The sequence below is a fragment of the Dendrobates tinctorius genome, unplaced genomic scaffold (genome assembly GCF_039654945.1).
Source record: "Dendrobates tinctorius isolate UK_male_01 unplaced genomic scaffold, ASM3965494v1 ptg000309l, whole genome shotgun sequence".
Taxonomy (NCBI): Eukaryota; Metazoa; Chordata; class Amphibia; order Anura; family Dendrobatidae; genus Dendrobates; species Dendrobates tinctorius.
Window position 1 is genome coordinate 2,664,459 of NW_027361976.1, and position 15,171 is coordinate 2,679,629.

Below are 15,171 nucleotides of genomic sequence, written 5' to 3' on the forward strand. Positions count from 1 at the left end.
TGTTCACATCTCTTTTTATGAATATATAGTTTTAGGTTGTGTCTTGTAAAGAGATAAAATATAGATAAGATACACATTTGGTCACATGCACCCAGCATATGCCAAAAGTGTGTCCCTTTGGCATAAAACTGGACAGAATGACTCAATCTAATGTATAGGAAAGCGTAGTCAGCTTCACTTTCCAACACAAAGGGATACAGTAAAATGTATAATAATAATAATCTTTATTTATATAGCGCCAACATATTCCGCAGCGCTTTACAGTTGAACAGTTTCAAACACAACAGTAATAACGTTAACAATACAATAATTAAAGCGAAATAAGACGACCCTGCTCGTGGGAGCTTACAATCTACAATGAGGTGGGGGCGATACAAAGCACAGGTTTGTATTTACAATGATGTATTTACAATGATGGTCCAGCCATCTTCAGGGGGTGGGGGTTAGATGGAGATAGTGAATGGGCTACACACACACAAGCATAAAATGACTTTGATTACTGAATGTGATAGGCCGCTCTGAACAAATGTGTTTTGAGTGAGCGCCTAAAACTATGCAAATTGTGGATGGTCCTAATATCTTGGGGTAGAGCATTCCAGAGGATTGGCGCAGCACGGGATTTCCAAGTGAGCGATGTATGACACTGCATGCCCATTAAGAAGCAAACATTACAGCCTTCCACTGGAGATATAACTTGGATATCCATCTTCTATGAAAGGAAGAAGCAAGAAGTCAACAGAACTGTTTACAGCAACCAGCTAGATTCTTGGAGAAAAGGGATTTGTTAAAAGGATATACAGGACCTGAATATTGATGACCAATCAGTAGGTTAGGTCATCAATCTTACATAAGTTGGAGTTTAATTGACTAGGGATTGATGTAAAGCGCACATAGGGCAGTAACCAAATAGCATGTGGTCTTATTGCGTTTTTTGCGCTCACCGGTTCCCTGAAAAATGCCCACAGGAAAATTGCCCACATGGAAAATTGATAATTGCAGAATCACAAAGTTTAAGATCTATTATTCTTGAGCTGCAAGGTGAGAATGTTCACATGATATGTGATTAACTTGTGATTTACAGTTGATCTAGTGCAAAACTGCAAAAATAAAGATCTGTGTTTGTAGCAGTCTGTCATTATCAGCAATAGATACTGTAGATATAGTTGGCTCTCATCTCTCAGTGAGTCTGCCTTAAGGCCCTTTTACATTTAGCGATGCACCAGCGATCCAACCAGAGATCCGACCCGGTCAGGATCGCTGGTGCATCGCTAAATGATCGCTAGTGAGCTTTCATACAGAAAGATCTCACAGCGATGCAGCAGCGACGCAGCGCACGATACTTACCATTCACACACAGCGATCCTGCGTCCTCCCGCCCGCCTCCACGCGTCGCTGGACGTCACAGCAGGAAGCCCAGCAGGAAGCAGACGACGAGAAATGGAGCCGGACATTCTCGCGCGATCAGCGATGAGCAGCGGGGGAGCCGGTCGCTGGTAAGTATCACACATAGCGATATCGCTAGCAATATCGCTATAACGTCACAAAACCAGTGACGTTATAGCAATATTGCTAGCGATATCGCTTAGTGTAAAACCCCCTTTACTCCTCCCACCAGCCCAAAACAGCAGCACATGCAGAACCAGGAGAAGTGTGATCCAGAGGAGCCATCACAGAGGTATCACTGTATTATCTGTGGAGTTACATGGGACTGCAGGTCACATCTAATACATTATCATCTCAGTGGGAGCCCAACAAAAGCAGTTTGCTGCTGGCAGAGATAGTTGTTCCTGGAAGCCCAGAAGGCACAGCAGAAAGGTGAAATTCTGCCACTTGTACCACCTTGTGTACTTGCTGAGAATGTATGTTTTTGCAGTGGTGTAAATGAAGTCCGATGGGCCCCTGTGCCAAATTTGGACCTGCCCCCACCACACATGCGTTGATCAGATGTATGGGCCCCTGTAGTGTTCTAAATTCTATAAAGACTTATGAATTGCCCCTTTCATTATGTAGTAAAATGTCCCCCATCCTGGTATATATGCCCATCATCCTGGTGAATATGTCCGCATCCTGGTATACAGTATATGTCCCAATGCTGGTATATATGGTCGCCATCCTGAAATATATGGTCCAAATGGTCTCCATCCTGGTATATATGTCCCCATCCTGGTTTACAGTTGTGGCCAAAAGTATTGACACCCCTGCAATTCTGTCAGATAATACTCAGCTTCTTCCTGAAAATGATTGCAAACACAAATTCTTTGGTATTATTATCTTCATTTAATTTGTCTTAAATGAAAAAACACAAAAGAGAATGAAGCAAAAAGGAAAACATTGATCATTTCACACAAAACTCCAAAAATGGGCCAGACAAAAGTATTGGCACCCTCAGCCTAATACTTGGTTGCACAACCTTTCGCCAAAATAACTGCAACCAACCGCTTCCGGTAACCATCAATGAGTTTCTTACAATGCTCTGCTGGAATTTTAGACCATTCTTCTTTGGCAAACTGCTCCAGGTCCCTGATATTTGAAGGGTGCCTTCTCCAAACTGCCATTTTTAGATCTCTCCACAGGTGTTCTATGGGATTCAGGTCTGGACTTTTTGCTGGCCACCTTAGAAGTTTCCAGTGCTTTCTCTCAAACCATTTTCTAGTGCTTTTTGAAGTGTGTTTTGGGTCATTGTCCTGCTGGAAGACCCATGACCTCTGAGGGAGACCCAGCTTTCTCACACAGGGCCCTACATTATGCTGCAAAATTTGTTGGTAGTCTTCAGACTTCATAATGCCATGCACACGGTCAAGCAGTCCAGTGCCAAAGGCAGCAAAGCAACCCCAAAACATCAGGGATCCTCCGCCATGTTTAACTGTAGGGACTGTGTTCTTTTCTTTGAATGCCTCTTTTTTTCTCCTGTAAACTCTATGTTGATGCCTTTGCCCAAAAAGCTCTACTTTTGTCTCATCTGACTAGAGAACATTCTTCCAAAACATTTTAGGCTTTTTCAGGTAAGTTTTGGCAAACTCCAGCTTGGCTTTTTTATGTCTCGGGGTAAGAAGTGGGGTCTACCTGGGTCTCCTACCATACAGTCCCTTTTCATTCAGATGCCGACGGATAGTACGGGTTGACACTGTTGTACCCTCGGACTGCAGGGCAGCTTGAACTTGTTTGGATGTTAGTCAAGGTTCTTTATCCAACATCCGCACAATCTTGCGTTGAAATCTCTTGTCAATTTTTCTTTTCCGTCCACATCTAGGGAGGTTAGCCTCAGTGCCATGAGCTTTAAACTTCATGATGACACTGCGCACGGTAGACACAGGAACATTCAGGTCTTTGGAGATGGACTTGTAGCCTTGAGATTGCTCATGCTTCCTCACAATTTGGTTTCTCAAGTCCTCAGACAGTTCTTTGGTCTTCTTTCTTTTTTCCATGCTCAATGTGGTACACACAAGGACACAGGACAGAGGTTGAGTCAACTTTAATCCATGTCAACTGGCTGCAAGTGTGATTTAGTTATTGCCAACATCTGTTAGGTGCCACAGGTAAGTTACAGGTGCTGTTAATTACACAAATTAGAGAAGCATCACATGATTTTTCGAACAGTGCCAATACTTTTGTCCACCCTCTATTTTATGTTTGGTGTGGAATTATATCCAATTTGGCTTTAGGACAATTCTTTTTGTGTTTTTTCATTTAAGACAAATTTAATGAAGATATTAGTACCAAAGAATTTGTGTTTGCAATCATTTTCAGGAAGAAACTGAGTATTATCTGACAGAATTGCAGGGGTGTGAATACTTTTGGCCACAACTGTACATGGTCCCAAATCCTAGTGTATGTGTCCCCGTTCTGCCCCTAATGCATAGTTAAAAACAAATACATTCTACTCACCTTTCCTCTGCTCCCACGTCGCCCAGTGTGTTTTGTATCCACCGCACAGCCCGGCAGCTGACATCGGAGTGTGCGCCATTGTCATGCGCCGCTCCCGAGGCTGCACCTCAGACGTCAGCTCACAGCCACTGCATGTGTTGCAGTGCAGCATGTATAGCAGTGCAGGGTTAAGCAGGTTCGCAGGATGCAGTGACGAGACACTAGACGGATGGTGGATTGTGAAATAACTTTTATCAAACTGTAGCCACTGGGGCTTGGCTGAACAAACATAAAAATAAGAACAAACAAACAGTCCACGCTGGGACTCAACAATCTTAACAAAACTATTTTGTAACTTTGCCTTCCAGGGGCTGTCGGTTTCGTGAGCGTGGCCGCGTAGAGGTCGCTGAGGCGGCTGTCCTGATGCCTCGCTACTCCTGGAAGGAATGGGGCTCAACAGGCCCTGAAGAGAGCGATGTCGATGGGGCACAACAGGCCCTGAAGAAAGCAATGTCGGTGGGGCGCAACAGGCCCTGAAGAAAGCGATGCCGGTGGGGCGCAACAGGCCCTGAAGAAAGCGATGCCGGTGGGGCGAAACAGGCCCTGAAGAAAATGATGCCGGTGGGGCACAACAGGCCCTGAAGAAAGCGATGCCGGTGGGGCGCAACAGGCCCTGAAGAAAACAATGCCAGTGGGGCACAACAGGCCCTGAAGAAAGCGATGCCGGTGGGGCGCAACAGGCCCTGAAGAAAACGATGATGGTGGCGCGCGGTGATGACACAGTTCCCAGATGACCCGTAGTCGTCCTTTATCAAGAGTCTCTCCCAAAGCTGGGTAGCGGGCCTTTAATCTCGCCTATGACGAGGTGGCGTATCTTCAGGCCGGTGACGGCAGGGTCGCCGTGGTGGGGGAAGGCTGGGGGGGGAAGTGTCCAGTCCTCTGTGGCCTGGTTACGTGTATACACGGCCACAACCTGAGGTAAAGATTCTCTCCCACAAAGGCGGGGGGCGGCGGGGATGGTTCTCTGAGAACGGGGGCAGGGAGCAATCTCCGGTATCAGTCTCTCACGTCTCTCTTGACGGTAAATGCGCAGTTTTCTACTCACCGACTCCTGTCGGTGCCCCTGCAAGTCACCCTGCTTCCTGCCTCCAGTCAGGCTCTCTCCCAACTGCCACCTCAGCGCGCCCTCTGCTCCTTGTGTCCTAGCCCCACCCCCTGTTGCCCTGTCAACTTCAGTCGCATGTCTCCCTTTGTAATCCCCCTGGTGTGGTTCCTTCAATAACCCTGATGGCGGTCTCCTTGGTTCCGGCCCAATCACTATATGGGGTCCTCCTCCCCACATTCCCCCACCCTGTAAGCTCGCCAGTCCTCGGGCGAGGGCGTTAGTCTATTAAGATTGGCCTGTAAGTGTGTCGATATTCGTTGTCATACGAACTGGTCTTGTTCATACCGTTTGGGGGGTTTGCCGGCTGTTGACCGCTCGGAGCGTCTACGTTCGACTGAGGTGGAATCTTCTAAGGTGGTGGACATTGGGGGGGCTGCATGATGCAGGCGGGTTAATTGGGTCAACTGGCTCATTATTGAGTGGAGGGCCTTTGGGGTTTGGAGGGAAATCCTCGTCGTCTGAGTCCCAGCATCTGGACTCCGGTTCGGATGTCAACGGGATGGGTTCCAGTTGTTTCGGGTCAGTGGAAATACACGGGCGTAACATATTACGATGCACAATACGAGTGGGCAGTGTTTCATCCTGCTCGGGCCGTATTTCGTACACAGGTCCTTCTGGGTGGGTACGGCGTAGTACCCGATAAGGACTCTCTTCCCAACGTGACTCCAGTTTGTTTTGGGGGCATTGATCCAGTACCAGCACACGGTCCCCGCTTTGGAGATGAGGAGGGGAAGTTGTATTCTTCCCTGGGTGTTCCCAGTCTTGGAGTTTGGTATGTACAATTCGGTGAAGAGTTTGCAGCCTGTGGCGATGATTTTGGACCCAGGACGACACTCCGGTCCAGGGCTGAGGCTCTTCGGGGTCCAACTCTACCTCCGTGATCCCTTTACCCTCTCGTCCAAACAGCAGGGAATAAGGCGTATAGCCCGTAACTCGATGTACCCGATTATTATAGACCCATACTAGTTCAGAAACATATTCAGGCCAACGAGCTTTCTTGTCACTCTCCAGAGTAAGCAGCATTTGAATCAATGTCCGATTAAATCGTTCACAAGCCCCATTTCCTTGCGGGTGATACGGTGTGGTCCGGGATTTGTCAATCCTATAGAGATGATGTAGTTCCTCCATAACTTTCCCCAAAAAACATGCTCCCTGGTCGGAATGTATACGTTGAGGGCAGTCGTACACTTGTATAAAGTTTGTGCAAATTGCGGAGGCGGCCGACTCCGCGGCCTGGTCTCGAGTAGGGGTGACCACAGCGAACTTGGTAAAATGATCCACCATGACGAGACAGTGTTCGTATCCCTGGAATGCGGGACCGATGGTCAGGTAATCCACTGTCAGGAGCTCAAGGGGTGCTGAAGTCACAATAGTCTGTGTTGCGGCTCTCTGAGCAGGCGGTTTGGCCAATTCACATAAGCGGCAGGTACGGCAAATTTCGTCCACAACAGCTGACAAGCGTGGGTGATAAACTTTCTGTTGTAACCATTGCAAAGTCTTTTTAACTCCAAAGTGGGCTCCTTTTTCGTGAGCCTCTCGAGCCAGTTCATGTAGTTGAGCTCCAGGCGTAACCACCTGCCAAACAGTCATTGAGGTTGTTTGCGATGTTATTTTACGGTACCGTAGTCCCTTTCGGATAGTCAGCCTCTTCCATTGTCGCAGCATCAGCGACAGGTCTTGGGTCAAAGTTTGCCGTTGAGTATCAGTGGGTAATTGACCAGCGGCGACCCATATCCGGAGAAGTCCAACTTCTTCATCTTCCTGTTGTTGTTGTATCCACTTATCCCGAGATTGTTCCAGGATGCCCCTGTGGGCCTCTGGGGAAGATACTTTTGAATCAACATTGTTGAGCATGGCAGCGGTAAGAGCGAACGGTATTTCCTCTCCTTCTAATTCTTCGTCTCGATTCTGTCCGGGAGTTGTATGTCGAATCCTGGAGAGGGCATCTGCATGGACATTCTCGGCCCCTCTTTTGTAGATAATCTTATAATTGTACTTCGCCATCCGGGCCACCCATCGCTGCTCCAAAGCCCCCAACTTGGCGTTTTCCAAATGTGCCAGTGGGTTGTTGTCAGTTCGCACTACCACCTCGGAGCCCGCCTGGTTCTCTGCGAATCTCTCCGTCATAGCCCACACCACTGCGAGGAGCTCGAGCTTAAAAGAGCCGTAATTGTCAGGGTTACGCTCGGAATCATGGAGTGAGCGACTTCCATATGCGATCACTCTCTCCCAGCCATCCTGAACCTGTGACAACACAGCCCCCAGCCCGTGAAGACTCCCGTCAGTGTGCAGGATGAACGGCTGAGAGAAATCCGCATAAGCCAACACTGGAATCCGAAAGTGCAGCCTTGAGGTCTCGGAAGGCCTCTTCCTGAGGGTGTTGCCACTGAATTTTTTGCCCATTGGCCCCAGCGGGAGCCCCCTTCAGCAGGTCATGCAGGGCTTGAGCTCGACATGCAAAATTCTTTACGAAGCGACGGTAATATCCAGCTAACCCCAGAAAAGCCCGCACATCTTTCACCGTCTCGGGGGTAGGCCATTCCTGGATAGCAGCAACCTTCTCCCGGGATGGCCTCACACCCTCTGCCGAAACGACATGACCCAGATACTCAATCCGAGAGCGAAATAGATGGCATTTCTGAGGCTTCACCTTCAACCCGTACTTTTGCAACCGGCTGAGTACCTGTCCCAACCTCATCAGGTGGTCCTCGAAGGAGGCGGCATAGACAATGATGTCGTCCAGGTAGATTAACGTGGCCTCAAAATTGAGATCCCCCAGACATCGCTCCATCAATCGCTGAAAGGTCCCGGGGGCGTTGGCCAGCCCAAATGGCATCCGATTAAACTCAAACAGTCCCATGGGCAAAATGAACGCCGTCTTAGCTCTATCTTCTTCTGACATGGGCACCTGCCAGTACCCACTGGCCAAGTCCAAGGTCGAAAAATATGTTGCCTTCCCCAGCGCGGACAGGGATTCTTCTATGCGGGGCAGAGGGTATGAGTCTTTAATAGTGCAAGCATTCAGTTTACGATAATCCACACAGAATCGTAGTGTACCATCTTTCTTCTGGACCAACACGATTGGGGCTGCCCAGGGGCTTTGACTTTCCCGTATCACCTCTTTTCGCAGCATTTGGGCCAGCAAAGTTTTCACCTCTTGATAGAGTTGTGGCGGAATCTGTCGATATCGTTCTCGGATAGGGGCCGCTCCTGCTGTGGGGATCTCATGAGTGATGGCGGTGGTACACCCAAAGTTGTCCTCATGGCTAGCAAATACGTCATGGTACTGTCCAAGCAATATTTTTATCTGTGAGAGTTGGGCTGCAGTTAATCCATAAAGCTCAGCCCGCATCTGCTCCAAAATATTTCGGCCCTTCTCTTGTGCCTAGACTTCGTGAGCCTGTAAGGTTTGTATTGTTACTTCCCAAGGATCCTTGGGGTGTACTCGTAATTGAACCACAGGGGCTGGCAGCACTTCTTCTAAAGGCCTCACTAGTTTGGCCAGTACAGTCCATGCTTTCAGAACGGTGTCTCGGTCTTCAAGGTTAACACAGCGTATCAGGACGGTTCCTTTTTGCACCGTAGCGAGGGAACGGGCCACCAGTATGCCAGGAGGTAAGTGCTCTGAGTGAAACAGCTCCACCTGCACCTCCACGCCCTCCAAAGGTATCGGGGCTCGTATTGGCAGGGCCACCACTGTCTGTCCAGGAGGCAGCACAAGCAGAGGAGCCGCTGACGCGATGACCTTACCCAGAGCCTCACCCTCCTGGCAGTCCTGATGCACCCGCGCACCTCGCACCAGCTGCTGGAATACCTGTCCCTGAGCTGTGTGAGAACCCCACTGCTTCAGTATCTTTTGTGTGGGATCATTAAGCAACAGGTTACCAAACTCTTAAAATATTCATGCCTAGGGTGACGAGGTGTCGTTGATCAGCTTCTCCTTGAGTGAGCACCACCCCTCTGCGGCCAAGGGGTTTACCGCACAACGTCACCTGCACCCACACTACCCCGGCAACCGGGACCGGCAGTTGGTTGGCGGCTACTAGTCTGATCATGGGCCCCCACTGAGGCCTTGCTGCCTCCGGAAAGTTTTGTTGAAAGTACGTTACGGGCATAGTGGTTACTTGTGACCCCGTGTCTACCAGGCACCGGATGGCCCGGCCCTCTACTTCTGCCCAAACTACCGGACACTTTGCTACCAAATCTTCGGGACTTCCACCACCTCTAGTTGTGGTTTTCAGCTCCGAGCGGCGTCCCCCCAGCCCGGAGCCCTTTAGTTTAATGGCCGCCGGGGTGGGTATCTCCCACGCCGCAGACACTCACGGGCGAGGTGGCCTGGTTCTCCACACTCATAACACTGGGCCGGTATAGACTGACCACCCCGCGGAGTGCGTGACCCCCAGGGACCGGGATTAACGCTAGGTCGTCCAGTCTCGATTCGGTTCTTCTCTTTACTTCAGCCAACTCGCTCTTAATATTTTTCAATTCTTGCTTCATCTCCTCCACCCACTGAGGTTCCTCAACTGCGTTCGAGGAGGCCTCCACACCTCGGACCTTCCCCACAGGGACTGCCATCCCCTGCTCTTGCTCCCGAACCCGTGCCTGACTTCCCACTTCTGAAAAGTCTATTTGGGGATTCATTCTGATCTGTTCCCGTAATGCCTGCTTTATCAGTGGATCTCACAGTCCAGTCACCAGTAGGTCAGGTAGGGTAATGTCAACAGGTTCTACCCCTACCCCGTCTTTTCTTTCAATAGCCGTATGCAATTCTTGGAGTACATTCATATACTGAATAATCGTCTCCCCCTCTGCCTGCATCCGACTAAACAGACGGGTCCATAACTCTCCCAAATTAGTGGGATCCCCGTGGGTCTGTTCCACTATCTGTAACACCTTTTCAAAAGTGTCGCGGTGCCCCGGAGGTTTCAACATCACTGACCTCCGCACCTCCCCGTCTAGGGCCATGAGTGCCACTTCAGCTTCCAGGTCAGGGGTCATTGGGTGCATCCGAAAGAGCCCCCGCATTCCCTCTGTCCAGCTCCATAGCATAGTATTGGAGCCGGAGAATCTACAGTAGGCAGGTGTTATGAATGAGTCACCGTAGGAGGCAAAAGCAGAAATACAAGCTAAGTCCAGAAAACCAGAGAAGTTGGCAACTATCAGATTGCAGACCCCTGAACCTATCAACACAACTAGCAGTAGCCGTGGGGGGTTCCTACGATGCCCTAGACCCCTCGATCACAGCCGGAGAAATACATAGGCCTAAAGAAAGAAAGGGGAAATCTAAACTGCCCCAGAGCAGACCCCAAAGCAATAGGCAGCCCCCAACATATAATGACGGTGAAGCAAGATGAAAATACTAACACAGACAGAAAGATAGACTGAGCAAAGACGGGGCCCCAAAACTACCTAGATAGGAAAGGACAGGAAGGCTGCTGTCTGCAATCTGCCAAAACCCTATCAAAGACATAAGCCAACCAGCTGATATGAAAAAGGCCCTGAAGCAGCTAGGCTTCAAAAAATGGATCAGCACTCAGGTATTTTCAGAAGACAGAGCTAAATGAATTCAGCACACCCCAGAAGGGAATGGCAGAAATCCAGAAAAACAAAGCAAAAACAAAGTCAAAGCATAAAAGCAAAAGGCCGAGCAGCAAACTTAGCTTTGGAGGAGCAGGAATTCAGACTGGTCTCCAAGGATCCCACAGAGAAATCACCCGCAGGGCAGAAGGGCGTCGGCAGCATTATATCCAGTCCGTAACTCCACTCAGCCAGTCACAATCATCAGCCTCAGGTGTTTGACAATCAGGCTCACTACCTTTCTTTACCAGAAGAGGGAGTTCCTCGGGCCTCAGTAATGAAGGGGAAAATGAACTCACAACAGGCAGGTTGTTCAGCATGGCCCCCAATGAAATGCTGGTACGGGGGCCCTCATTATTTACAGAGTTTACAGCTTCCCCCTGACCTGGGCAACCACTGTCCGTGCTCGGAGACTGCATCCTGCCGACTACGCCAAGTGTAGGGTTGAGCAGGTTCGCAGGATGCAGTGACGAGACACTAGACGGATGGTGGATTGTGAAATAACTTTTATCAAACTGTAGCCACTGGGGCTTGGCTGAACAAACATAAAAATAAGAACAAACAAACAGTCCACGCAGGGACTCAACAATCTTAACAAAACTATTTTGTAACTTAGCCTTCCAGGGGCTGTCAGTTTCGTGAGCGTGGCCGCGTAGAGGTCGCTGAGGCGGCTGTCCTGACGCCTCGCTACTCCTGGAAGGAATGGGGCTCAACAGGCCCTGAAGAGAGCGATGCCGATGGGGCGCAACAGGCCCTGAAGAAAGCAATGTCGGTGGGGCGCAACAGGCCCTGAAGAAAGCGATGCCGGTGGGGCGCAACAGGCCCTGAAGAAAGCGATGCCGGTGGGGCGCAACAGGCCCTGAAGAAAGCGATGCCGGTGGGGCGCAACAGGCCCTGAAGAAAATGATGCCGGTGGGGCACAACAGGCCCTGAAGAAAGCGATGCCGGTGGGGCACAACAGGCCCTGAAGAAAACGATGCCGGTGGGGCACAACAGGCCCTGAAGAAAGCGATGCCGGTGGGGTGCAACAGGCCCTGAAGAAAACGATGATGGTGGCACGCGGTGATGACGCAGTTCTCCAGATGACCCGTAGCCGTCCTTTATCAAGAGTCTCTCCCAAAGCTGGGTAGCGGGCCTTTAATCTCGCCTATGACGAGGTGGTGTATCTTCAGGCCGGTGACGGCAGGGTCGCCGCCGTGGTGGGGGAAGGCTGGGGGGAAGTGTCCAGGCCTCTGTGGCCTGGTTACGTGTATACATGGCCACAACCTGAGGTAAAGATTCTCTCCCACAAAGGCGGGGGGCGGCGGGGATGGTTCTCTGAGAACGGGGGCGGGGAGCAATCTCCAGTATCAGTCTCTCACGTCTCTCTTGACGGTAAATGCGCAGTTTTCTACTCACCGACTCCTGTCGGTGCCCCTGCATGTCACCCTGCTTCCTGCCTCCAGTCAGGCTCTCTCCCAACTGCCACCTCAGCGCACCCTCTGCTCCTTGTGTCCTATCCCCGCCCCCTGTTGCCCTGACAACTTCAGTCGCATGTCTCCCTTTGTAATCCCCCTGGTGTGGTTCCTTCAATAACTCTGATGGCGGTCTCCTTGGTTCCGGCCCAATCACTATATGGGGGTCCTCCTCCCCACACATGTCATCTGGATCTGGATCTTCAGTGAGGACGGAGATCAAGCAGAAGCAGGCATCTGTAACCCCATGCCTGCTCGTGGCCTTCAAAACAGTCGCTGCACCTCTGTTTTTTTTCTGTTGGTGAACCAATAGTCTTACCAATGAGTGTTCCCCTCACTCAGTGTTGTCTGAGTGGTGTTCTACCCGTGGGGATTGAGTGCGGGCATTCAGTGGGATGAGCCCTGGTTCTTGCAGGCTCTCGAAAGACAGCCAGGTAGCAGACAAGAGCACCCACTGACCCATGTGTCTCCATAGTGATGTCACTGACCAACACAGGAGCCGGAAGTGCCAGAGCAGCGCAGCTCTCCTATTGATTTCAGTGGCAGTGAATCTGGCGCCTGCACTTCCTTCCCTGTCCACTTATGACTACCAAGAGTAAGAGTGAACAGATCCTACGTAGTTATGTATCATACACATATACTACAGTTGTAGGCAGGCATAGCATGAAAGAAAATGCAAATTGGAGTGGAATTATTTTTAGCACAGTGGACTGACAGCTCGTAAGAACAGAATCTGTACTCTGGGACTAGGTATGGGTGAACCGAACCTGTAGAACCCGGAGAGATAAGCTGGGCCCACAGACCTGTGGTGAAATCCATTCTGCATTTTCTCTGCTGCCTGTGTTTTGCTGTATTGTATTTCAATGGAGCCCATGGAAGTCACCGGGCTTTCCTTGTTGACATTATTTCACATGTTCCTTCCAGCGCTCCCCCACCCCCATTGTTTCAAATTGGCAATCCTGTCATTCCTTTTGATACAACCCCAGTGAACAATGGCTTTCCTGCGGCGCCAGCCAATTGTGTTTTGGTTAGTTAAAGCATGTACTTTAATAGCTCTATCCCCATATTTTTTTATTTCTTTTCAATAAAAGTGCATTTTGAGTTCATCTAAAGTATTCTAGGCAGAGGAATAACAAAGTTATGATTTACTTGGGGTTTGAATATCTTGCATTTCATACTATCAACGCAGTGGTGACTTGGAGATGCCGACTGCATCGCTCTTCAAAGTGCCATTCAGTTCTCAAAACAAAAGATGACAACGTAGTTCAAGAACCAACAGAACATTATCATGACTCCTGCCCTCAAAAGCAGAAGCAAATGTGCTTCTGTGCTGCAGAGCATCTCACCTAAAATTCTGTATTATTTTCCTGCCCTGCAGAGCATCTCACGTATACTTGCATACTATCCCCCGTCCTGCAGAGCATCTCACCTATACCTGTATACCATCCCCCTGTCCTGCAGAGCATTTAACCTATAATTCTACACTATTCTCTGTCCTGCAGAGCATCTCACCTATAATTCTAGATTATTCTTCTGCCCTTCAGAGCATCTCACGTATACTTGCATACTATCCCCCTGTCCTGCAGAGCATCTCACCTATAGCTCGCTACTGTTTTCCTGTGGGTATTAATGTCTGTGGGCAATTTTCTGTGGGCATTTTTCACATATCATGTGAACATCCTCACCTTGCACCTCAAATATCATAGATCTGAAACTTTGTAATGATGCAATTGGCAATTTTCTGTGTGGGCAATTTTCTGTATGGGCAATTTTCCATGTGGACAATTTTCTGTATGGGCAATTTTCCATGTGGACAATTTTCTGTATGGGCTATTTTCCATGTGGGCAATTTTCCATGTGGGCATTTTTCCACGTGGGCAATTTTCCGCGTGGGCAATTTTCCGCGTGGGCAATTTTCTTGTGGGCATTTTTCCTGTGGGCAATTTTCCTGTGGGCATTTTTCCTGTGGGCATTTTTCTGGTCACCACGCTCACCATATGAAGTAGTGAACTACAGCAATTGAATAGCCTTAGCTCGCAATACCCCAGCTGCTGTTGCTCCACTGGTTGGATAAACCAACTTTGATGTGTACCAAAGGGAGAAATGCGGGTGTGCTGCACTGCTGGTGAACAATTCACAGGATACAGATCAACTGTACTTTATTCCCAATGAGTTTCTAGGTCGAACGTAACTACAATAAAGATCTTCCCCTGAGGAGGAGGTTTGCTAGACATACAGTACAATCCCTTTTCTACTCATTGGTATCCTGTGAAATCTTCACCAGCAGTGCAGCACACCCACATTTCTCCCTTTATTACATTAGTGGGAGTCCGACTCTCTGCACTCCCGCTGATCAACAGTTTGAGAAGACCGTGGCACATGAGCAAGCTTCTTCAAGATTTACATCGCACTGTATACCTACCATGTAGATAATGTCCAGGTAGGCGGCACTATGTAAACATTTAAGAGGCTGAATAGATCTGTCACAGGGATACCGTGACAGAGAGGGGCCAGAAGATTGCTGCGTCTGGTTACACAAACTCCTCCACAGGTTTTTCCTTGATCTGTCATTGCAAGGGTTAATCAGTTCAGTGGACCTCCTTGTGCTCTCCATCTTGAATTGTCTTAGCTGTTCTGTGTTGGCCACTCCCCTTAGGTATATATGCCCACCAGTGGCTCTTGGGAGTGACAGTTGTTCTACTTCCTGGCTTGGAGTTGAAGGAGAGAGTTAAGTGTTTTTCAGGGGATTGCTGTGTGGAGATGGCTTGCGTGTTTATCCGTATCCTCTCCCATTTGGTTTGTGCCTACTATTCCTCCTTTGTTTCCTATTCTGCTGTTTTGTGAGTGAATTTAGGGTGCCCCTAGTACGAGAGAACGGGTAGGTGCCCTCAGTTACTTGTTACTACATGACAGGACCACTCTGTTTGTGCAATCACTGCAAAACAGCTGATCATCGGGGGTGCTGCGAGTCAGAACTCCTCGGAGATAAAATTTATGGCATTTCCTAATGTTAGGCCATGAATATTCTAAACCCAGAAACCTTTTTAAAATTATATCAAAACTGGCAAAAATAAAAAGTTGAGTAACTGCCCAAAGATGTTTTATTGCATA

General features: G+C 49.2%; 1 protein-coding gene across 4 annotated transcripts in view; it reads right to left on the reverse strand.

The window, feature by feature from the left end:
• LOC141073647 (uncharacterized) overlaps positions 1 to 15,171 on the reverse strand; it is a 98,260-nt gene that overhangs the window by 14,672 nt on the left and 68,417 nt on the right. The window contains exon 18 of one of the 4 annotated variants that reach the window (XM_073560966.1): positions 210 to 709. The exons of the other annotated variants lie outside the window; for them this stretch is intronic. Within the exon in view, the coding sequence (XP_073417067.1) occupies positions 669 to 709 (41 nt within the window). The 3' untranslated portion in view covers positions 210 to 668. Of the gene's footprint in view, positions 1 to 209; positions 710 to 15,171 lie in introns of those variants that run through there. 4 annotated transcript variants of the gene reach the window in all.